Genomic DNA, 23,223 nt, shown 5'->3' on the forward strand with positions numbered 1-23,223 from the left:
CCTGCAGAGTCTCTGAGGATTAGGTGAACTAATCCACCTTCAGCAGGCCTTGGAGATGCTCCATGGTTAAGTCGTTAATGGGCTGTGGTCCTTCCATCTCATTGAGCACAGCAGGGCAGCCTCGCAACCTGGGGACAGATGAGGGACGGCTGTGAGGGGTACAGAGCAAGGGTACCCCAGCCTTGGTGCACTTGCCTCCATGCCTCCTGGCAGTGGGCTGGCCTGTCAAATGCCCAGCCCAGCATGCTCCGTGCTCCTGGAGTCTGGCGGGGGTGGGGCGGGGGCAGGAGTCAGCCTCTGGTCCCAAGGTAGGCTGGCCCCCACCAGGCGGGAGGCCTCAGGTTGGCTGCATGCTCTCAGAGCCTCAGCTTTCTCATCTGTTAATGGGGGCCGCACGTGCCCCATAAGGCTAGTTTTGTGTGGGTTCCTTCCCCTGTTTCTCTGCACCTACTGACCACGCTGCCTTGAGTGGGCTGGGGCCAGGGTGGACTCGGGAGCCACTGTGTCGGTAGAGGCCCTAATGGTCATAACAGCAGTGGTAAGGAGCTGGGAGGCCCTCTTGTCACCAGTAGTAATAAAGAGCACACCTCAGCCTGTGGGGAGGTGGGGGGTGGAGGTGGGGATAGAGACCAGCTGGGAATGACGCACCTCTGGGGGCGCTGGGCGGTTCTTTTTCTTTTTCTTTCTTTCTTTTTTTTTTTTTTTTTGCTTTTTCAGTCCCCGTGCCCCAGGTACCTCCTCTGGGCCAGGCCCCCATCTAGTGGGGGTGGGGGGACACAGAGGGGACATGGTGCTGCCTTGGCCCTCCGGAAGGAAGACGGTGACTATTTAGGGGGACACCATTTGGAGCTGGTGAGCATGGGGTTGCTGTGGAATGGTGAAGGCAGACCTAGGGTTCAGGGCAGGCTTCCTGGAGGAGGTGATACCTGAGCTGAAGACAGTAGGGGTTCAGGTATTGGCAGTGAGTGTAGGGAGAGGGAGGTGCCAGTGCCAATGTGGGGTGGAGTGGCGGGTAATGTGAGGAGGGCCATGTGGCTGGAGCAGGAGCTGGGGAAGGTACAGCCCACCTCACAGAAGCTTCTCATGCCAGCAGGGAGCTCGGCCTCTAACCCTGGGCCTTCAGGCCCAGGTGGTGGTGGTGACCTTGACCAGGAGGAGACGTGTGGGCAGGCATGGGCTTGTTCTAGAAGGTGACCTGGCCTGGCAAGTCTGGGGCATCTGAGGGCAGGTGGGATGGGAGAGCAGCTGTGGGGAGGTCGGGGACGGAGCCTGGAGGAGCCGTTGTGTTTCAGGGGCTGGGGCTGGAGGGGACCCCCTGGAAGGAGGGGCTGCAGTCTCCTCAGGTGTTGTACACCCAGGGCTCAGACGTGCTCAGGGAGCTGCCAGCTCTGATGGTTCTGTGAAGCCCTCCAGAGGGTCAGGAAGTGGAAGGAGCGAGGTCCTCTGGGGGTCTCCACACACAGTGGCTTTGGTCCTGGACACGAGTGCACTGATGGGGTTCGCTTGGCCAGAGCTACTGAGCGCCTGCTGTGTGCCAGCTCCCGTGTTGGGGCTGCAACAGGGCATGGGCTCGGCCTGGTCCCACCCAACCCTCTGGGCTCATGCGGGGTGTGTGGCCAGGAGGCCTCCACAAGGCCAGGGCTGCTACCTCACTTGACAGCCCCAGTCTGTGAAAATGCAGATTTTTTTATATGAGAACTTAGAAGCTGGTTATTTATTTTACAAAATAATTTGTAGGAGGCTTTCCTTCAACAGCAATCCTCTCTAGTGCGTGTGGGGGGGTTTCCATTTGCCCAAGTCCCCTGCCGGTCTGTGAATTCCTTGCTCATCTTTGTTCCCTCCACCATGGGCCAGGAATCCCAGGCCAGGCAAACAGTAGGTGTTCATTAGATGTGGGACTTCTCGTTGGCAGAAGTGTGGCCCCCCGTGCGGATCCCCAGCCCCCTCGGGGAGCAGCAGGTCCTCCGAGGCGCCAAGCCCTCCCAGTTAATAATCATCTTTGGCATCTGGGGCTCAGCCAACCGCACCCTTGGCCTCCTGGCTGCCTGTTGGATTTGCTGTGTGCTTGGTGACAACAGGCCGGCCTCATACCTGCTTGTCCCTGAGCCCTGAATGAACTCCCTGCTCCATCCCCCTCGGGTCTCCCACCCCACGGGGATCCCTGCAGGCCAGAGACCAGTTGGCCAGCCCGTGGACAATGTGCCACCGCTTGATGTGTCTCATCTACCCCCTTATAGATGACGAAGTTGGGGCCTGAAAGGGAGGCCCTGGCTCACATCCTTGCTGCCAGGGAGCTGGGAGGGAGATGGAGCCTGCAAAGTGGATGCCTGGCATCCAAGCACCCCTGGCAGTTGAGGGCCTGGGAGGATTTGAACAGAGCTAAAGGGGCAGGATGGCCTCATGGCCACAACCACGTTTGTCTCCAGCCCTTCTGCTTCTAAGCTGTGCGCCCTTCCTTGAACAAGTGGCTTCACTGCTCTGGGCCTCAGTTTTCTCATCTCTCAAATGGATATAATTAATGTTGCCCACCTCACAGGGCTGGGGAGAGGGTCGATTGAGTTAATTCCTGTAAAAGGCTGATCAGGGTCTGGCATGTAGTTAGTGCTCAGACACAGGCAGCAGGGCTTGAGTGCTGTTTACCAGCAGTGACCTGGGAGGCCACTTTGTCTTTCTGGGCCTCAGTTTCCTCCTTTGAGAATGAGGTCTGACAAGCTTTATCCTCTCATCCCACTAGGTGGGGGGTTGTGTGTGCACACAGATCAGGGGCGGTGAAGCCTCCTTTGTGTCAACCAGGCTCGCTGTTGGTGTTGGCCACAGCCCGGTGGGTTTGCTGTCTGGACCTGACGGAGGCCTGTTTGTTCAGGCCACAGGGTTACTGTACCGACTGGCAGGGCTGGAGCCATGGTGGAGAACACACTGTGCTTGGTGCTGGGTGGCCCCAGTGGGGAGGGTGGACACCTGTTACAGACAAGAATTGGGAAAGTCACTATGAGAGAGGGGAGAGCTGCCTGGGGCAAAAGCCGGAGGGTGGGTCTGGAGCGGGCAGCCCAGTCCAGCCTCACGGCTGCCTTGACCTTCAGGAGGACTTACGGCTTCAGCCTGGGAGTCATGGAAGCTTTTGGAAGTGTTTGAAGAGAGGGTCTTTCAGTGGGCCCATGGTATATGGCGTTTTGAAAGGTCTCTGGTGGCTGAGCAGAGGGAAGGGGAGGGACACAGGGGACACTTGAGATGCTGGGAGGCAGCTGTTGCTGTCTGGGTAAGAGCCTCGGTGGCTTGGATATACAGGTGTGTGGGCTGGACAGGTGTCGGGATGGATTGGAGGTGAGGGATGGACCAGGCAGAGGCAGAGTCAAGTGTGATTGGGATGGTGAGACTGAGCGCAGAGAAGTTTGGTAACAGGCCCACAGTCACACAGCCAGCAAGGGAGGGAGCGATACCTCGGGCCCAGGGCTCGTAGAGGGGCCCACAGGGTGGAGGTGGAAGGCAGGACAGAGGGGCCCACAGGGTGGAGGCGGAAGGCAGGACAGAGCCCGCAGGGGCAGTGCTGGTGACCTCCTCAGTGCTTCATTCTCGGGCTCTGCCCAGCGCCAGGCGTGATGGAGACGGGTCAGGGCATCTGCTAGGGATGGGGGGTCTGGGCTGTGTTGCCCGCAGCTCCAATAGGCAGGGCTCTCACGCAGAGGAAGCAGTCAGGGAAGGATGCAGCCGGCACAACTGGCGGCCGAGCACCCCGCCCTCAGGTGGCGAGTGTGATGGTGAGGAGCTCAGGACTCTAAGTGAGAGAGACCCAGGTTTGCAGCTGGCCTCGGGTTCCCATCTGTAAAGTGGAGGTTGTTCTAAGATGAGTGGGACAGTGCAGGACTTAGCACACAGCCTGGGGTGTGGCCTTTCTGATCAGGGACAGGTCATGGCCTCCCGAGCCAGCTCAGCGCAGGGACAGACCGTCTCCTTGAGATGATGGGCAGTGCCCAGACCCAAGGCCCAGGCTCAGATGGGAGGAGGCTGCTGGGGGTGGGGGGAGGGCCAGGAAAGAACGATGGGCTCCAGTTTGTGGAGAATAGAGTTATGGGAGTTATGTGAGCCCCAGAGATACATGTAACTGCAGGGAAGTGACGGAGGGGTCTGCGGAAGGATGAGACGGGACCAACTTTGATGAGCCTGGGCAGTGCTTAGAGACCATCCTTTGTCTGGTTTTACCAAGGTAAACATGCAGGAGGCCCAGAGAGGGTGAGGGCCTGGCTCAAGGTCACACAGCAGCTGGCACTGGGAGCAGACCTGCTGGCTTGGGGGCCTGGGCACTGCCCTCCTCTGTGAAGGAGGGTTGTGATCATTTATCAGGGGAGTTTAATAATGAATGAAGTTGAAGTGTCTTTAATGCAGGCAGCAGGCCCGAAGTAATAAGGGGCCCTGTATTAATTCGGAAGTTAATGAATATGCAGGTGTGTCTGAATGATTAATGGGGCTCCCAAGGCTTTGGAGAGGGGTGTGTGAGCTGCTGATGGAAATATGAATATTGCATACAGCTGGGAAGTCGGATAAACTGGGGAGTAGGTGGGCATTCATGCACTGGGGAGGACTCTAGCGGCCACAGAGGTTGAATTTATAGACGCTCAGGGACAGATGGACCGTGTCATGGCCAAGTGTGCTCATGTTTTACTGTGTGATCTTGAGCAAGTCACTTAACCTCTCTGAGCCTCAATTTCGTCATCTGCAAAAGACATACCTGGTACCTGGGCCCTTAGCATAGGGGCAGACACTGTGCAAACATCTGATAAAAACTGGTATAGCCTTGTTAGAAAGGAGGGCAGAGATGGCAGAGAAAAGCCAAGGAAGGTATCACAGTAACCATTAAATTCCCTTAAATATGGACAACACTTTACAGTTTGTAAGGGGGGCGGTGTGTCTCTCATTGGTCTACCCCTTGGCTCTTTGCAGCAGTGGCATGGGGCAGAGGAGATGGTTCTCGGGGAAGCTGAGGTTCAGAGAGGGCTGGTCACTGCCCAGGTCACCAGCTAGCAGGCACAGTCGGGCCTGGGCTCAGGTCCCCACTGCCTGACCATGAATCCCAGAGCAGGTGGAGATAGAACCACCAGTCAAGGGGAGGGTCCCACGGTGGCACTGACCGGAAGGACCTTCAGAGTATTTGTCGGGCCTGGGGTCGGGAGTCCCTGCATCACCTCTTGGAGCCTTAGCTTCTTTGCCTGGCGTGTGAGCGTCTGTTTGCTACTTGGGGCTGTTTTGGGGTTTTGATGAGAAAATGGGACACAGACCCCTTGCGTGTGCCTGGCCTTTGGGGAGTCCCCGGCTCTGCAAACGTCATCTCTTACTGTTTGGAACGGCTGTCCTGGGAGTCTGTCTGCAGCAGCCCTGTCTCATACTGGGGGCCGTGGGGGCTGGGCCACTTTGTAGCTTTGGGTCCTCGGGCGCAACCCTGAACCTCTCTCTGCCTTTGTCTCTTCATCCTTCCAGTGGGCATAGCAGCGAGGCTGCTGTAGATTAAGTGTGTGGGCCCCACACGCAGTTGGACTGGGCGCAGTGAGCTCCCTTCCCCCCTTGCACCTCCCCCAGGCCCATATCACGGCCCCTGTGCGTGGGTACCCTTTTTATGCTCCCATGGCACCTTATTCATCCTTTGAGCCTGTGACCATTTATGGAGCGCCTCCTGGGCGCCCTGCTGGACCTTGGGTTTGCAGGGTGAGTGAGACCGCCCTCCCTGTCCCTGTCCTTGACAAGGTCATGGTCCAGGCAGAAGGCAGGTGTGAAACCCGTGTCCCGTGATGCAAGCTGGGATGGGGCATGGGATGCAAGCTGGGATGGGACTAGAGGATGGCCCTTACACAGGCATGGCTGGGGGTGGGGAAGACGAGCTCATTTATCTTGCGGGCTTCCCTGCTAGGCCCCCCACCCAGGGCTGTGTCTTGGCTGTGGGTGCTCAGCTCCCAGTGGGAGGCACTTACAGGGTGGCTGGCCAAGTGAACGAGGGAGTGAGTGGATGGGTGGTCGCTACCTAGGCCCCTGCCTGGCTGCTCCCGGGCTCTAGGCCAGGCCATCCCGGGTGCGCCCAGGGGGAGGCTGTCTTGTGTCCTTCTTTTTTCCTTCTCACGTCTCTGGGCCCTGAAAGGCACATCCCCTGCTGGCCTGGGCCAGAGAACTGTAAGCTGTTGGGTAAAGAACCTGAGCTGTCAGGGTCGTGGCGTGGCGTAGCCTGTGTTGACGAGATGAGGAGACTGAGGCCCGAGCGGGGAGGGGGGCTGTGGGGCAGGGCTGGGGTCAGAGCCCCCGCTGGGCCACTCCTGGTGTAGCTGGGCTGTGCCCCGCCTGGCCGGGTATTTATAGTCTCGGCTGATCTATATTAACACCGGGGCCTGCAAAAGAGGCCTTTGCAGCCTCTGGATCTAAGGATGGCTTTGAACCCCCCGGGGGCTGTGGAATTAGAGCTTGCCCCCAGAGGAAGGGGAGAACGTGGCCTCTCATCTGTCCCTTCGCAGCCCTGGGGCTCACGCTGGGCTTTTCACATGGAGAATCTTTGCCGGCCTGGGCCTGGGCTCGGGCCACCCTTTGGTGGGTTCCAGGTCTTTGTCTGGGGGATGTTATGCCCCACTGCCCTCCCGCTCTACAGGGGGACCGTGTACACGGGCTGCGTGGCCTCGGGCAAGCCTCAGTCTCCCCATCTGTAGGATTGGGCCTAATTCTCTCCCAGCTTCACATGTCAGGCGCTGAGCACTCAGAGGCTTGTGAGCTGGGAGTCAGTGTTTACGCTCCTCACGTCTCTTCTGGTCCCTGTCCTATGCAGTGCTCAGAGCCTGTAGGGACTGGAGTGTCCTCTCCATGGGCTAGCTGAGGCCATCGAGGACCTGGGGTGGCCTGACGTTGCCAGGGCCAGGCTGCCTGTTGGGGCACAATTCGGACTCCTGGAAGTCCGAATGTCCTAGCTTCCCAGACCCTGTCTCCTTCTCAGGGCCCATGGGGTCCTTGGGGCAGGCCGGACTCCTCACCCCACCAACTTGGCTCCACCCCCGTTGCCACGGGGACAGCTCCACTAACTCTATGCTTCTCTTACAGAGCAGAGACGACTGGCCGCCCTGAGCGCAATTCAATTCAACAGACATTTACTGAGTGCCTACTATGCGCCAGGCCTTAGGCTAGGCACGGGGGTGGGGGAGCAGAGAGGAAGATGGGGTCCCATCCTCAGGTAGCTCTGGGCTGGGGGCGCTTGGAGAAGCTGAACGGCTCAGCACCAGGAGAGAAGCTGCATGCGGGGCTGGAAGCAGCAGAAGTACCTGGGTTCGAGTGCCTCCCTGGAGAGCTGCTGTCTCTCGTCTGTGCCTCAGTTTACCCACCTGTAAAATGGGGGTGGGTGAGGTGAGGTGGGGTGAGGCCATCTCTAGGATCCTTCCAGGATTCCATGGGGATAGAATCAAGGGATGGGGGTAGAGCAGTGAGACCACTACTCTCCCTGCACAGAGGAAATCTGAAGGCTTCTTGGAGGAAGAGGCATGAGGTCCGGGCTACAGGGGGTGGAGAAAAGTGGAATGGCACCCAGGCTTAGGAACAGCATGCGCAGAGGCCCAGAGGACATGTAGATGGGCATCCCCACAGATTCCCAGGTTCTAAAGGGATGCCATGGGGTAGGAGCTGGGCGGGGGAGGGGCCCAAGGGTGACATGTTGGGGTGTGAGCTCTGCTCTGTGAGCTGTTCCGGGTGGAGAGTCAGGAACAATGGTCCTGCTTTGTCCTGCCCCTTCTCTTCTCCTTTCCCCTGGGGTACACGTCACAGTCATGTTTTCATAGGACCTTGTGGCCAAGGTGGTGTCCGCACCGTGCTGGGCACTTTGCAACCCTATAAAGTGGGCGTTGATGGGCCCAGTTCACAGATGAGGACATGGAGGATGAGAGAGGGAAACTTCTCGCCCAGTTCATGATCTGATCCCCAAACCCCCTGCGCTTCTTTCACTGGCTCTCCCTGAGGAATTTTTCTGTCCTGTGTGACGTCTCCCATCCTGGGAACCCCCACCCCCCCAAGCTCTGAGGAGTGCCTGCCACGGGCAACACAGCCGTCTTTGGAGGTGAGAGTGGGAAGACCCCCAGATGTTGTTAGCAGGTGGGCTCTCTCCAAGACCTGACTTTCTGCCCCCGCAGCCACCCTTGGAGATGGTGAGGCGGGGTTCCTTCCCACTTTACAGATGAGCAGGCTGAGGCCCGGGGGTGGGGAGTCATGTGGCCTAGTGGAAAGTCAAACTCAGGGAAGTGACAGCCTGAGCAGGGAGCCCTGTCTCCTCTCGCCCAGCTGAGTGCAGCTGGAAGGAGATCCAGTTTCCCTGAGATCCGTGCAGAAGGAGACCCCTACAAGCCCTCTCCAGGAGGTGGAAAAGATTGGCATTGAAGCCCAGACCTGGGTTCAAATGCTGGTTTTGTCTTGCACAAATGGTGGGATCTTGAGCAAGTCGTTAATTACTCTGAGCCTTGGTTTCCTTATCTGTGGAGGGAGACAGCAGGCCTCTTTCGTTCAGTGGTTAATAGATATTTATTGAACACCTACTGGGTGCCTGGTTGGTGCTGGGCTTTAATGGAAAATCTGGCCCTCCCTCGGAGAACTCAGTCCAAGAGTAAAAGCAGCAGTTCCGATTCTGGTGGTGATGGGGAAAACCCTGGGGGCTGTGGGAACCCACAGGAGGGACCCTAACCAGACAGGTTTACTTGGCAGAGGAGGCAGGAGGGGAGAGCAGGAACCCGCTCTGCAGGACCCCAGGGGATGGCCTCAGATGTCTGCTGTTGGAACCTTACCAGATCAGTAGGGAGCCAGTGAAGACTTTTGAAAAAGGGAGTGTCACACTCAGAGATTTATCCTTTAGGAGGCTCATGCTCTGCCGGATGGAGGATGAGTTGAAGGAGGCCAGAAGAGGGGAGACAGACCAGAGAGGATGCTGATAGAGAAGTTCATTTTGGGCAAGGAAAGAGGCTGAAGCATCACAGAGGGGGTGCACAGAGGCTTCCAGGTGTGGAGGGGCTGGGCAGCTGTGGGCTTCTGGCTGGCTCAGGGCAGAGGCAGGAGTGGGGAGAGGAGTGGAGTGGAGGGGCAGGAGGCAGCTGGTATGAGGGGGTGGGCCTGGTCAGAAGCCTCGGGAGGGGCGAGATGCTGGATGGGGCAGGGAGCAGGCTTGGGAGTTGCAGAGGGCCAGGATAGGACCTCAGGGGAGGCCAGCGTAGGGGAGCCCGAGGGGGAGCGCATGGGAGGTAGGAGGAGAAGCCAGGTGTAGGGACTTCGGGAGGGGGATGGCACAAATCACATGTGTCGGGCACTTTGCCCAGTGCCAGGTCCACGAGAGGGCCCCGGGGCGGGGGGTGGGGGGGGCAGCGTTGCCACAAGTCTTTGACTGGCAAGCAGACCCTACGTAGTCTGTCCCCTTGCCATCCCATCCCAGCCATCCCAAGGAGGAAGGTGTTAGGGAAGGATGAAGAGGGGAGAGCATTTGCATGCATAACAAGGCCGAAGTGAGGGAGAGAGAAAGAGGGAACAGGAGATGAAAAGAAATTACCATACGCCAGGATCTTGTTATTCAACCCAATTTTCAAAGGACCACAGCTGTCGCACTGAGATAATCCGTTAATTATAACAGCCATTGTGCTTTGGCAATGGGAGAGAAACCAGGCTGGGGAGCAAGCAGACGGTGGGGGTGGGTGCAGGCCTTTGGGGGGCCGGACCTGTGAGAGAGGCCAGGGGCAGGCAAAGAGGGGTGTGTTGCCCTTGAGATTGAAAGGAAGACACTGTTGAGGGGGGCCGGGCCTCATCCCTCCTGGCCACCATCGGTAGGGCAGTGGGTGGCGAGGACCCACTGTGGGTGGGGCGCTGTGCCTCGCCCGCCAGCCTGGCCACTGTAACCGTACTAGCGGTGGCTGACTTTATTGAGCACTTACTATGTGCCGGACTCTGCTCTGTGGCTGTTCACTCTGCCCTCTGAGGTAGGGCCCTTCTGGTCTCATTTCACAGAAGAGGATACTGAGACTCAGAGGGCACGTTCCGTGGCAGAGTGGGGATCTGACCTGAATGTGGCCCGCCCTTCTAGAACATTCGGGGGTGGCTGTCTCTGTGGATCACCCATGAGTTTTAGGACCAAGGAATTGGTAGCTAGGGATAGGACTCTTGAGCCCCAGCCTTTTAATCAGAGACCCGCAAGATGACAGACCCATGCTGTTGGAGGATGGCTTGGTGGCCACGCGCCCTGGACCACGATTTCTGTGCAGCCGGCAGTCATGGGGTGCCCCCCCTGCATTTCCGGGGCTTTTCCAGCGTGGACAGAGCTTCCTTGTTCTCCAATGCCACAGCTGCAGGCCCCTGGGGGCTCCCCCACCTGCTCCAGAGAAGCTAGTCTCAGGGCCAGGAGAGGGACCCCTTGCCACTGCCTGCTTCAGGGTTGGAATGGGCTGAGCCCCTGGGCTGGCTGCAGACCCTGGGTGCTGGGGCCTGCAACAGACAGTGGCGGGCGGGGGGGCAGGAGTCCCAGGTGAGCAGAGCGAGGGGGTCTTGAGGTCTATGGGGAGAAGGGTGGGAGCAAAGGGCCATTCCAGACACTCCAGAGCCCTTTGCTGCAGGCGCTACTCTGGGGTGATCTCAAAACTGTCCCTGGGATGTGGCTTCAGCAGCCGAGGCCTCGGGCCTCCCAGTGTCCACAGCAGCCTTGGCTGGCAGTGTTTTTGGGGGTAGGAATTGTCTTTGGAGCCAGTAAACCTCAAACCTCAGCAGGAACCCTGAACCTGATCCGAGAACCCAGGCAACATCATTGGAGAGCCAGGGGTCCCCTGGGGGTGACAGGCAGAGCCAGGAGATTGTATGGGTGCTCCCCCAGTTAGAGGTCCCCACCCCAGTGGGCCTGCTAGGAGCCAAGGTGGGGTCTGCTTTTGGGTCAGAGCAGCTTAAAAGTAGAATTGATGACCCACAGAGACCAAGACTGAGTAGGCTTTTAGGACCAAGGAATGATTGATGGGTAGGTAGAGAACTCTTGAGCCCAGACTCATTATAGAGGCACCCCAAGATGGGAGAGCCTGCTGTTAGAGTGTCCCAAGGCCACAGAACAGGGAGGACAGGGAGGACAGGGAGGCAGGGACTTCGGCACTCTCGGGTCCTAGACCAAGAGGCTTGTGGGATTCCCCCCACCCAACCCCAGGCCTGGGATTCTAATCATTCCCACGCTGAGGTTCCCTCCGTGGCTGGGCTCACAACCTCGAAGCGGCAGCAGGCGGCCTCAGCCAGAGAGGCAGGGAGGCCGATGGGCATGTGCTTTGTCCCTGCAGGGACGCAGATCCTGGGCAGCCAGGCTTTCCAGGTGTTTCAGTGGATTCCAGAAATGGGGATTTTTGAAATGAAGTCTCCCAAGTTTTCAACAATGGGCAACTAATTGAAAAAATGTTTTGGAAGCACTGTCTGGATGAAACAGGATCCCATGGCATCCCTTGACCGAGAGCCTGGTGCCACGGAGGGTCAAAGCCAACTGTGCAGGAGTCGTTGAGACCTCAGTTTCCTCCTCTGTAAAGTGGGAATGATAACGGTCCTGGCTCCCAAGGTGGTGCTGAGGATAAACGAGCTGACGTGAGAGGTGCTTAGGCCCAGCTCGTGAAGGAGCCGGGTCTGCAGCTTGCCCCAGGCTGCCCGCCCCTCCCCCACCAGGCTGCCTCCCAGGGGGCCGCACTCTGTGCCACCAGAGCCTCCGCTTCTCCCGGTGGGCTCCTAACGTGCTACCCCACTTTGGGATAGCCCTGAGGGTGTTGGAAGGCAAGGAAATGTTCACCCCTTGGGGCCCTGGAGGAGGAGCAAGCAGAGCTGGGAGGGCAGGCCTAGCCGGTGCCTGGTACATAGTAGGTGCTCCATAAATGTTTATTGAATGAATGAATGGAGGCCATGCAGGCAGAGGCAGCCGCGCGTGTGCAGGCACTGGTGAAAGAGCGGGTCCAGTGGAGACTGGTGAGTAGCGCCCGGGGTTGCAGCTGAGCGGGGCCTGGGGTTTGCTGGAGCCGAGGCCAAGAGGCCAAGAGGGACCAGTTTGGGGGGTTGGGGGCCAGGTGGGGGGGTCAGAGATTAGGTGGGGGGCTTGGGGACTAGGTATGGGGGGTCAGGGGTCAGGCGGGGGGTCCGGGGCCAGGCGGGGGGTCAGGGGCCAGGTTGGGAGGCAGGGGTCAAGTGGGGGAGGTGGAGACCAAGTGGAGAGGTCAGACAGGGAGGCAGGGCCCCAGTGAGGGGGTCAGGGGTCAGGTTGGGGGATGGGTCAGGTGGGGGCAGGGGGCAGGTGGGTATGTCAGGGGAGGGCAGGGATCAGCTGGAGGAGGCAGGGGTCAGCTGGGAAGGCAGTCCTTTGATTAGCCTGGAGGATTCTGGGACAAAGTCAGAGATAACCCCTGGGATGGAACTAGGAGGCGAACTTTTAAAACAGGCCACCCTCAGCTCCGGGCAGGGGGCTCATAGTCTCCCCCAGGTGCCTGGCGGTGGGTGGGGTGGGTGCTGGGCCTCTCGGGGCTGGAGAGTGGGTACCAGGCAGTGGGCCGTCTGTGAGAGCTCTGAACCAGTGTCAGGCCTCTCTGGTTGGCTGCCGGGTAGTTTTTCAAGACCAAAACCTTTTGGCAAAAACTCTTCCATCTTCCTGCTCTCCTCCTCCCACTGAGGCCTGGACAGGGTGTGGGTGCTAATGACGGATGCGACAGCCCTGGGAGCAGCTGGGCTCATGGGGGGTGACTCAGTGGGCAGTTTACAGAGGGCTTCGGGGATGGCCCCAGTAAACCAGGGAGACGCCAGTGCCCAGCTGTCCTCCCGCTGCACAGACGAGGAAACTGAGGCCCAGAAGGGTAAAGTGCTGACCCGCCCAAGGTGACACGTTGAGCCAGCCAGCAGTGTGTTGTGACAGCCGAGAGCATCGAGGACGAGCCTGAGCCCTTCCCTGGTCAAAGTTACTGGGCTAGGGGACCAGTGCTTGTATGTTGAGGCCGTGCAAACCCAATTACCACCCCCTACCCCGCCCACCGCCCTTAGCTCTCAGCTCTTGCTGCTGCTGCTGCTGGTGTGGTGTTCTTCTAGGTGAGCTGGAGGATGCATGAAGGCAGGGCCTGTGTCCGCTGCAGTGCCAGGCCCCTCGTAGGTGACTGCAGGCTGATGTGTCAGACGTGGGTGAGTGTGCAGCTGGTTACATGGCGTGCCCCGCCTGCCCCAGGGCTGAGTGGCCAGCCTGCTCCCCGTTTCCCGGTGACACAGATACGGATGCAGCCGCTGTCTGCTCGCCTGGCTCTGGATGGCAGGGAGCCGGGAGCGGGTGCCGAGGTACCGAGGGGCAGGAGCCAGCTCCCCCGAGATGTGGAGCAGCTGCACCATAGACTGAGCCTAACGAGACGTGATTGAATGGGGGTGGATGGAGCCCGGCACCTGGGGGATAGCCCAAACCGACACTGCGCGGGGCTGCCTGAGGATGTTCAAGGTACTGGGGCTCCCCGGTAGTATGTGCGAAAGAAGGGGCCCCGGGGGTCTGGTCAACATCTAGGACGAGGTGAGGGCACAAGGCTGGGATGCGCTCCTGCTACTCGAACAGAGTGTGGTGCCAAAGCGAGGGAGGCAGAGGGCCCTGGTGCCTGTCCCTGCTCAGACCACGTTGCCCTGATGCTGGGCTCCAGGTGACACATTTTAGGAGGGACCTTGACAGCAAGTGTGATCTGGGGCAGCAGGATCCAAGAGCTGGGGACTTGAGACCATGGCAGAGGAGGAGTAGTAGAGAAGGTGAGGCTGTGCAGTCTGGATAAACTGACAATAGGGCATGAGGTAACTGATGGGCAAATATTGGAAGGGTCTTTAAGGGAGGCCGTTGGCCTTGTTTTCGGTGGCTCCAGATGGCAGTCGGACCAGTGGACAGGGGTACAAGGAGTCGGAGTTGGCATATAAGAAGAATTGATAACAATCAGAGCCGTTCGAGAAGTAGCCTCAGATGGCTGCTGAGATCCCTGTCACTAGGGGTATGCAAGTTGGGGGAAGTTGCCTCTGCAGGAATTCTGGGAAGTCCTGCGGTTCTAAGAGCTAAGGCAGGCCCTGGCTCCCCGCTGTGTGGTCTTGGGCAGATCACTACACCTCTCTGAGCCCACTTCCTCATCTGTAAATGAGAAGCATAGGGGAGTCATGTGGCTAACAGGAAGGCTCAGCGTGTTTCCTGCAGCCCCTGAGCACCCCATCAGCGAGGCCCCTCCCTCTGATATTATCATCCTGACTCAGTGGAGTCTGGGGTTCTAGGGCCTCCCTCTGCCCTCTGTCCCCATCTTTGGCCCTGAGCTCTTGTTCCACACACTGTGTTCTGAGCACCTGCTACATGTCCGACCTTGTTCGAGGCATGGAGGTTAATTATAGTTGCGAACAAAATAAAGCCTGCGTTGATTTGGTGATGGGAGGGGGAAGGAGGCTGGTAATAAAGAAACTAAATGGTGTCTGGTATTGATGAGTGCCCTGACGGGACCACAGCCAGCTTTGAGTGACCAGTGAGTTATCTCAGATTTGGTGTCAGGAAAGGTGGGCTTGAGGGGAGCAGTTGAGTAGAGACCTGAACCAAGTGGGGTCTGGGAGAAGAGCATTCTAGGCAGTGAGAATAGCATGTGCAAAGGCCCTGAGGTAGGAGTGTGCCTGGGGGCTGGGGGTTTGGGGAGCACAGCTGGCCTGGAATAAGTACTTTCTAAAGATGGAGAAATTGAAGTCTCTCGGCCCGTGGAGCCCATCTCCTGAAAGGGAGGAGGGTGCCTCCACAGTGGGTAGGAAAGCCACTTGGCAGCCCCTGCATATCCAGTCCCTGCTGTGGGCCCAGCTCTTTAGAGGAAGCTGGGGAAGGAGTGAGCCTCAGTTTTCTCATCTGTAAAATGAGGCTAATAGCACCAGTCATGCAGGATTGATAGAAGATTTGAGGACTGTACACTGTCAGGCAAAGGGATAGTTATGACTGTCTCCCAGGGGAGGAGACTGAAGCCCCAGAGAGGTCAACAGCTCAGCTTTCAATCCCAGCATCCTTTGCCTTCAACATCCATACTTCTTGCTCTCTGCCCTGCAGTTGGGGCTCATTGTACCTGAAATCTGAATGGTTTACCTGCCACTACCGTTCAGTGGTGAAGGTATAATTATCCCATTTTACAGACGAGGAACTGAGGCCCAGAGTGGCCTGCCCCGGGGAACCCCGTGAGGTGGAGGCAGCGACAAGATTCAGGGTCCGGCCCCCAGAGGGCAGCGGGGTAGGAGCTCATCTCTGGGACCCCGGCCTGGTGCTGTCTTGGGGCAGAGTGAGGTGAGGCGGCTGCCTGCCTGGAGAATTCTGGCTGAGTCCCAGGAGTCCTCAGCCCTCCTAATCCTGGGTAATGGTGTTGATACGGACGGTGACAATGGCACCTCGGGGAACCTTGGCCAGCCTGGCCCAGGGCAGAGCCCGTGCCAGGGCTTATCAGCTGCTGCAAATGAGCTTTCCCCAGTTAACCCTTACCTCCCTGCTCCTGGGAGGCTGGAATATGGACTGCACCTGTTCCCCAGATCCCACCAGGGTCCCCTCCTCCAGTGTCCCCTTGGGAGCCTCCTGCCCTATGTCCACCATGGCTTGGGGTTTCACAGGAGCCCGGGAGGTCTATAGGAGGCACTCACCATGCAGGTGGAGAGGCAGGTTCAGAGCTGGCCAGCCTGCTGACCCCTGCTGACCCCTGTTGACCCTGGCTCCCCATCCCCCATCCCCCGCCCACCCCACCCCCCAGTGGGGGGACACTCAGGCAGGCTTCCTGTCCCCCCACCCCCACCCCGTTCATCCAGCCCAGGGTGGGGGGAGCCCTGGGGAGCAGTCCTGTGTGCTGGATGATGTGCTGTGCAGCCTGAGCAGTGTCCCCGGGTGGCTGGGCAGGGAGCCCCTGTGGGGCAGGGAGCCCCCAGAAGGGATTTGAAGTTGGCAGATCTGGCCACCCTGTTCCTGAGCCTGACCTGCCACCAGCAGCGTGTGACCCTTCCCTGGGGTCCTGGTATCCGTTTCCCCTCTGGGCAGGGCCCCTAATCCCTCCTCTGACTTTCTAGGATTCTGAGTCTGTGGTGGCTGCATGGCTCTGAACTCAGACCCCCACCTTACTGGCCCTTCTTCTTCCTCACCATCCAAGGGTGTCCCCGTGACAGGGAACTTTGAAGCCAGCTAGGCTGGGGGCCCACCCCAAGATCCGTCTACAGTATGCCGCACCCCCCAATTTTGCCACATTCCTTTTCTGTGCTGGCAGGAGACAGGGGTACCCTTACAGTGGTGCCATGGAGGCACTTGGGGCCTGCCCCTCCTCAGGCCAGAGGTCTCTAATTCCTGCTGCACCTCTGTGCCCTGGGGGTAGGCCCAGGGTGTGGGTGGAGGGTGGGGAGGCCAGGTCAGCCTGAGCGCTGCTCTTGCCAGATGCTGCACCCCGGAGCCCCTTACCCCCACCCCGGCCCCCAGCCCGCTTCCCTGTGGGCCAGGCCCTTCCAGGTTTAAAGGCCCTGCTTTCAACAACTACTTTGGGCTGCTTGCTCCCCCCTCAGAGCTGGTCCCTGGCTGCGGTTCGGCCTGGCAGGTGGGCCGCAGGCTCCGTGCCCTCCATCGCCTCCCTGAGCTGCTCTGCTGATTGGTTTCTGTCTCAGACGCTCGCTCTCCATTCATCTCCTTCCTCTGACTCTCCCACTTGGCTTTCTTTGGTATTTTGTTTTCCTATCCTGCTCAGTCCTGGCCTCCTGTTTGCAGCACCCCCCACCTCCCACCCCGGAGCGAAGCGTGGGGTCAGTCCGCTTCCCCTGCTGGCCTGTGTGCTGGGGGATCGCTATGGCCACCAGGCCCCTGGGCTCCAGGTGCGAGGCAGCAGCCCTCCCCCACACCTTAGTGGGTGTGCAGCCGGGCTGGGGGCCAAGTGCTGCTGTCAGCACCTTCTTCCCCTTGCTGTCCGCCTTCCGTGGCGGTGTCAGGCCTCCAGGGGCGGTGGGCAGGTGGCCCAGGGACTGGGACAGAGTGGCTGACGCACACACATGGGAAAGGGTGATGGGGAGCTTCCTCCCCTTTGGTCTGAGTCATGGGAGGGGTAGGAGGTGAGGGGAGCTGGGCCCTGGCCCAGGCCGTCCTGGAGATCATGAGGAGCAGGAGAGGGTGCCCCGGGCAGGGTCACCTTGAGGGCTTGGCTGCACACAGCTCAGAGTAGCTGGGGGTGGGGGCTTCTCTGGACTGTTTGGGAAAGGAAGAGAAGGGGTGGGAGAGGACCACCCCTGTCCCTAAGCCTGGGTGCCTCCTTCTAGTGCCCTCTCCACCCTCCCCCAGCCTTGTCACACCTCCTCAGCTTGGCTTTGGATTTCCAGAGGCTCCTCTGGCCAGCTCAGCTTTGTCCTGCACCCCCTGCACCTGGCTGCGGGGAGCTGCCTTGAACCCCCCTCAGATCTGAAGATAGAGGGTGGGGAATGGAGGAGGCCTTCGTGTGACTAAAGTTGCACATGTGCACACATACATATACATGTGGAACACACACGTGCTTAAATGTGTTGACACGTAAGCAGGTATCTGCCTTTGTTCCCAAGATGCCCTTACATGACCCCCTTCCCATCCCTCCACACACAAGTGAGCTCACCTTGGCCTGAGAATACTCTCTGGCAGGCTACAGGTGCCTGCATCCTGGGCGCTTGGGTGTGTATGTGCACACACGGCCGCCTGCACATCCGTCTGCTTGCACGCGTCTGCTTGCACACCCCTGCGCTGGCGTTCTGAGCTGGTGCACACCTGTATGAGTACCCGCATACAAATTCAGTCCCCAGCCATTCCCAGCCGGGTGTGGTGCAGACAGAGGGCTCTCTGGCAGGGTGAGCTTGGCATCTCAGCCTCCTCCTGTACAACTTGGGGGCCTGTGGCAGGGGAAGGAACTGAGGGCCTACGGAGCCAGTCGCCAGGTCAGATGGCAGCTCGGGTCTCCAGACTCCAGCCCTGAGGCTGCACGGCCAAGGACAGGAATGCTTTCTGCTCGTGGGCACCCGTCCCTGCCTGATTGCCTTGTGCCCCCTCACATCCCACCTGCCTGTCCCCCCCAGTCCCCCGCCGATCCCCATCCAGCCCCTCAGCCTGAACCAGCCCTGCGGGGGACCAGGAGGTGTGAGTTCGCCTCACCTAGAGGTCCTGATCATCACAGCTTCTGTCTCTGTGTCTGCCTTTGATCCGAGAGGTCATCAAATGCCCTGTTCACCTGCCACCTCCTCAACAGGAACTGCCTGCCTGGACTTGTTTCTCTCCCTGCTTCCCTTTCCTCTGTTCTAACCCTCTGGGGCTCAGGGGCTGTAAATTGGTTTTGCTTTAACAGCAAAGGTTTAATACTTTTTTTTTGCCCCTTTTCAAAGCACTGTCTTCCGGAGTTTCCCAGGAGGAGCATGAGGTAGAGGTGGCTCTTGTGAACAGTCTCTGGCTTGCTTTGTCTGAACATGGATTTCTCTGGCCCAGTCTCATGTCCCTGACCACTGCCCAGGGTGAGGGGTGGGCACACTGTGCTCTTCCTGCAAGTCGAGAGAGCCTGGAGTGGGAGCTGGAGCCACATGGGGCCGAGCGGCCCCTGTCTGGCTTGCTGGGTGATGGGGGCAGGTCTCCCCTGGTCTGGGGCCCAGTCCCCACCTGTGAAACGAGGGTCTGCTGGCTGCGTGCCCTGTGCCATCAAGCCTGCTCCTCTGCATCTCGGGCATTGGCAGCATGGCTCCCCTTACTTCTTCCCCATCAGATGGCTGGGCAGGCATCTGGTCCCCACTTTACAATGTGGAACACATTTAGAGGTGGTTGGCTCCATCTGGCTAATTGGGCTGGGTGGAGGGGGCTCCAGACCTCCTGACTCCTGGTGCCTTGGGAGCCTTGATCCTGGCCCGGGCTGTGCTGTGGGACTAGGCACAAGTCGCTGCCCCTCTCCGAGCCTCTGGCTCTCCAGCCACGGAGGGGATCCAGGGCTTCGGCCACACTCTTTGGGACGGTGCCTGCCACAGGCCTGTGCTACAGGATCAGGGCCCTCTAATGGAAAGGGAGGTGATGCTGGGGGTGTGTCTAGCCTCCCAGACTCTCACCCTCTCTCCCTTGGCTCTGGTCCTGCTTGTAGAAATGAGTTCTCCCCATGCCCTCCCGCTGTGGGAGACCCCGGCTTGGGGGCTGCCCACGGTAATGCTGCTGTGCTCCCCCTCCCCCGTGGAAGCTGAGACAAGGGAATTATTTTTGGAATAAGAGCGGTTACACAACAAATGAATTATTTATCTTTGGGTATGGAGGGGAGAAGGCATTTTGTTGGGCTTCTTAATTCCTTTCCTGGATTGGAAGGTGCCTGCCTGGGTACGTGGTCTTGTGTGTAAGGGCCCATTTGTCCAACAGAAGACTGTGGGCGTGGGTGGCGTTCTGGCTCACGTGAGGGCATGTGGGTCCTTGTGCAGGCAGGTGGATGAGTGTGGACAGGAGTGCTGAGGTGTGTTGTGTGTGTGTGTGTGTGCACACGCATGCACCTGACCTGTCACTGTCCTGTGTTCCTTCTCTGCCCACCGTCCTCAGATTCTGTCCCCTTCTTCCTATTCCTTGTTTCTTGTCTCCTTCCTTCCAGACCTCTTGACCTGCCTCCCTCTCTCGCTGCCTGCCACCCTCCCTTCTTTGATGCAACAGGGACCCCAGAGTGCTGCTGGCACCAAGGGCCCCCGGGGGATGGGTGGAGAAGGAGCAGGGCCCCGCTGGAGCTTCACTGGGGCTGCTTTGAGCCTTCACTGATCTGTCCCCCCTCTCGGTGCTGCCTTTCAGGAGCCAGGAGACAGATGGGTCTCTTCCTTCCTGTCCCATCTCTCGCGCTCCCTCCTCAGAGCTTCATTCTCCAGCCTCCTGTGGGAATCGTGGGAATCGTCTGAAGTTTGAGCCTAGAACCGGAGGAGGAGGAGGAGGAGGAGGAGGAGGAGGAAGACAAGGAAGAGGAGGAGGAGGAGGGAGAGGAAGTCTTGAGAGCCCGTGCACCTTTCCAGAAACAGGTGGTGGGGGTGCGTCCCAGGCCCATCCTCGGTGGCCCACGCCTGCCAGTAGCACCCCTGGGAGGACCCTCCCCCCACTGTTGCTCTCCACCGCGGTTGGCACCGGCCGCGTCTGCTCCCTCGGGGGGACCCCTGTGCCGGGGGTCGCCCCCAAGATGGTGGCGGCCCCAGGGAGGACTGTGCCGCCAGCCCCAGCCTCCCGCTGCTAGGTCCCCCGTGCCCCGGGCCCCCCTCACCCCAAGCCCGGCCTTCCAGGGGGGCCACGGCCGGCGTCATGCTGCGCCTGGGGCTGTGCGCTGCCGCGCTGCTGTGCGTGTGCCGGCCGGGCGCCGTGCGCGCCGACTGCTGGCTTATCGAGGGCGACAAGGGGTACGTGTGGCTGGCCATCTGCAGCCAGAACCAGCCACCCTATGAGACCATCCCGCAGCACATCAACAGCACCGTGCACGACCTGCGGCTCAACGAGAACAAGCTCAAGGCCGTGCTCTACTCCTCGCTCAACCGCTTCGGGAACCTCACCGACCTCAACCTCACCAAGAACGAGATCTCTTACATCGAGGACGGCGCCTTCCTGGGCCAGTCGAGCCTGCAGGTGCTGCAGCTTGGGTACAACAAGCTCAGCAACCTGACGGAGGGCATGCTGCGCGGCATGGGGCGCCTGCAGTTCCTCTTCCTGCAGCACAACCTCATCGAGGTGGTGACGCCCGCCGCCTTCTCCGAGTGCCCGAGCCTCATCAGCATCGACCTGTCCTCCAACCGCCTCAGCCGCCTGGACGGCGCCACCTTCGCCAGCCTGGCCAGCCTCATGGTGTGTGAGCTGGCCGGCAACCCCTTCAACTGTGAGTGCGACCTCTTCGGCTTCCTCGCCTGGCTGGTGGTCTTCAACAATGTCACCAAGAACTACGACCGGCTACAGTGCGAGTCCCCACGCGAGTTCGCTGGCTACCCGCTGCTGGTGCCCCGGCCCTACCACAGCCTCAACGCCATCACCGTGCTCCAGGCCAAGTGCCGCAATGGCTCGTTGCCCGCCCGGCCTGCGAGCCACCCCACGCCCTACTCCACCGACGCCCAGAGGGAGCCCGATGAGAACTCGGGCTTCAACCCCGACGAGATCCTTTCGGTGGAGCCCCCGGCCTCGTCCACCACAGACGCATCAGCGGGGCCCGCCATCAAGCTGCACCATGTCACTTTCACTTCGGCCACCCTGGTGGTCATCATCCCGCACCCCTACAGCAAGATGTACGTCCTGGTCCAGTACAACAACAGCTACTTCTCCGACGTCATGACGCTCAAGAACAAGAAGGAGATCGTCACGCTCGACAAGCTGCGGGCACACACCGAGTACACCTTCTGCGTGACCTCACTGCGCAACAGCCGCCGCTTCAACCACACCTGCTTGACCTTCACCACGCGGGACCCCGTCCCGGGCGACCTGGCGCCCAGCACCTCCACCACCACCCACTACATCATGACCATCCTGGGCTGCCTCTTTGGCATGGTCATCGTGCTGGGCGCCGTCTACTACTGCCTGCGCAAGCGGCGCATGCAGGAGGAGAAGCAAAAGTCGGTCAAGGTCAAGAAGACCATACTGGAGATGCGCTACGGGGCGGATGTGGATGCCGGCTCTGTGGTCCACGCCGCCCAGAAGCTGGGCGAACCTCCCGTGCTGCCCGTGTCCTGCATGTCCTCCATCCCCTCCATGATTGGGGAGAAGCTGCCCACCTCCAAGGGGCTGGAGGCTGGGCTGGACACCCCCAAGGTGGCCACCAAGGGCAACTACATCGAGGTGCGCACAGGCGCGGGTGGGGATGGCCTGGCCCGGCCTGAGGATGACCTCCCGGACCTGGAGAACGGCCAGGGCTCGGCCGCCGAGATCTCCACCATCGCCAAGGAGGTGGACAAGGTCAACCAGATTATTAACAACTGCATCGATGCCCTGAAGCTGGACTCGGCCTCGTTTCTGGGGGGTGGCGGCGGCAGCGGGGACCCCGAGCTGGCCTTCGAGTGCCAGTCCCTCCCCGCGGCCGCCGCCGCCGCTGCCGCCGCCGCCTCGGCTGCCCCCCCTGGGGCGCTGGAGCGGCCCAGCTTCCTCTCGCCCCCGTACAAGGAGAGCTCCCACCACCCGCTCCAGCGCCAGCTGAGCGCCGACGCCGCCGTGGCCCGCAAGACCTGCAGCGTGTCGTCCAGCGGCTCCATCAAGAGCGCCAAGGTCTTCAGCCTGGACGTGCCCGACCACCCGGCCGCCGCAGGGCTGGCCAAGGGCGACTCCAAGTACATCGAGAAGGGCAGCCCCCTCAACAGCCCGCTGGACCGGCTCCCGCTGGTGCCGGCGGGCAGTGGCGGCGGCGGCGGCATCCACCACCTGGAGGTGAAGCCCGCCTACCACTGCAGCGAGCACCGGCACAGCTTCCCGGCGCTGTACTACGAGGAGGGCGCCGACAGCCTGAGCCAGCGCGTGTCCTTCCTCAAGCCGCTGACCCGCTCCAAGCGGGACTCCACCTACTCGCAGCTCTCCCCCAGACACTACTACTCAGGTTACTCGTCCAGCCCTGAGTACTCATCCGAGAGCACGCACAAGATCTGGGAGCGCTTCCGGCCCTACAAGAAGCACCACCGGGAGGAGGTGTACATGGCCGCAGGCCACGCCCTGCGCAAGAAGGTCCAGTTCGCCAAGGACGAGGACCTGCACGACATCCTCGATTACTGGAAGGGGGTCTCGGCCCAGCAGAAGCTGTGACCCTCTCCTTCCCGGTGAGGCCGGAGGGGGAGGGCTGGGGGCTCGTGGGGAAGGGCCCGGCGGCCCGGCCGGGGCGGGGAGGGCGGGTGACGGGGGGCGCTGGGGGCCGAGGCCGAGGAGTGGACGCACACGCACACCCGCACGCACGCACCCATGCACACACCTGACCACCACCTGACTGTGAACAACCACCACCCGACAATAACGGACAGGAAAACAAAGACACGTTCTCCTTAAAGTTTACACACTGATACCGAAACCAGTCGTCTTTACTGTGCTGCCCAGGGACTCTGCTGGGGTGTGCGGGGCTGGGGGGGCGGGGCGCAGGCCAGGAAAGAAGCTGAAAGGGGGTGTGGGGTCTGGGGCTCTAGGGCTAGGGATGGGTTTGGGGGCAGAGGAGTCCGGGGCGGGGAGAGGATTCCCCTCTCCCACCCCCGGCTCTGGGGACAGGTCACTCACTTGGAGATTTAGCACCAGGCAGATACTGGGCA

The 23,223-nt window shown here is 60.2% G+C and overlaps 1 protein-coding gene across 2 annotated transcripts in view; it reads left to right on the plus strand.

Annotated features, from left to right (window-relative positions):
- ELFN2 (extracellular leucine rich repeat and fibronectin type III domain containing 2) overlaps positions 1 to 22,789 on the plus strand; it is a 50,915-nt gene extending 28,126 nt beyond the window's left edge. Inside the window, exons 1-2 of one of the 2 annotated variants that reach the window (XM_041754382.1) lie at positions 11,877 to 11,955; positions 19,775 to 22,789. In XM_041754382.1, the coding sequence (XP_041610316.1) occupies positions 20,270 to 22,732 (2,463 nt within the window). In that variant the 5' untranslated portion in view covers positions 11,877 to 11,955; positions 19,775 to 20,269 and the 3' untranslated portion in view covers positions 22,733 to 22,789. Of the gene's footprint in view, positions 1 to 11,876; positions 11,956 to 19,774 lie in introns of those variants that run through there. The other variant, XM_041754381.1, reaches the window with a different exon arrangement.
- The last annotated feature ends 434 nt before the right edge of the window (positions 22,790 to 23,223 follow it).

This window comes from Vulpes lagopus, chromosome 5 (assembly GCF_018345385.1).
Source record: "Vulpes lagopus strain Blue_001 chromosome 5, ASM1834538v1, whole genome shotgun sequence".
Lineage (NCBI taxonomy): Eukaryota > Metazoa > Chordata > Mammalia > Carnivora > Canidae > Vulpes > Vulpes lagopus.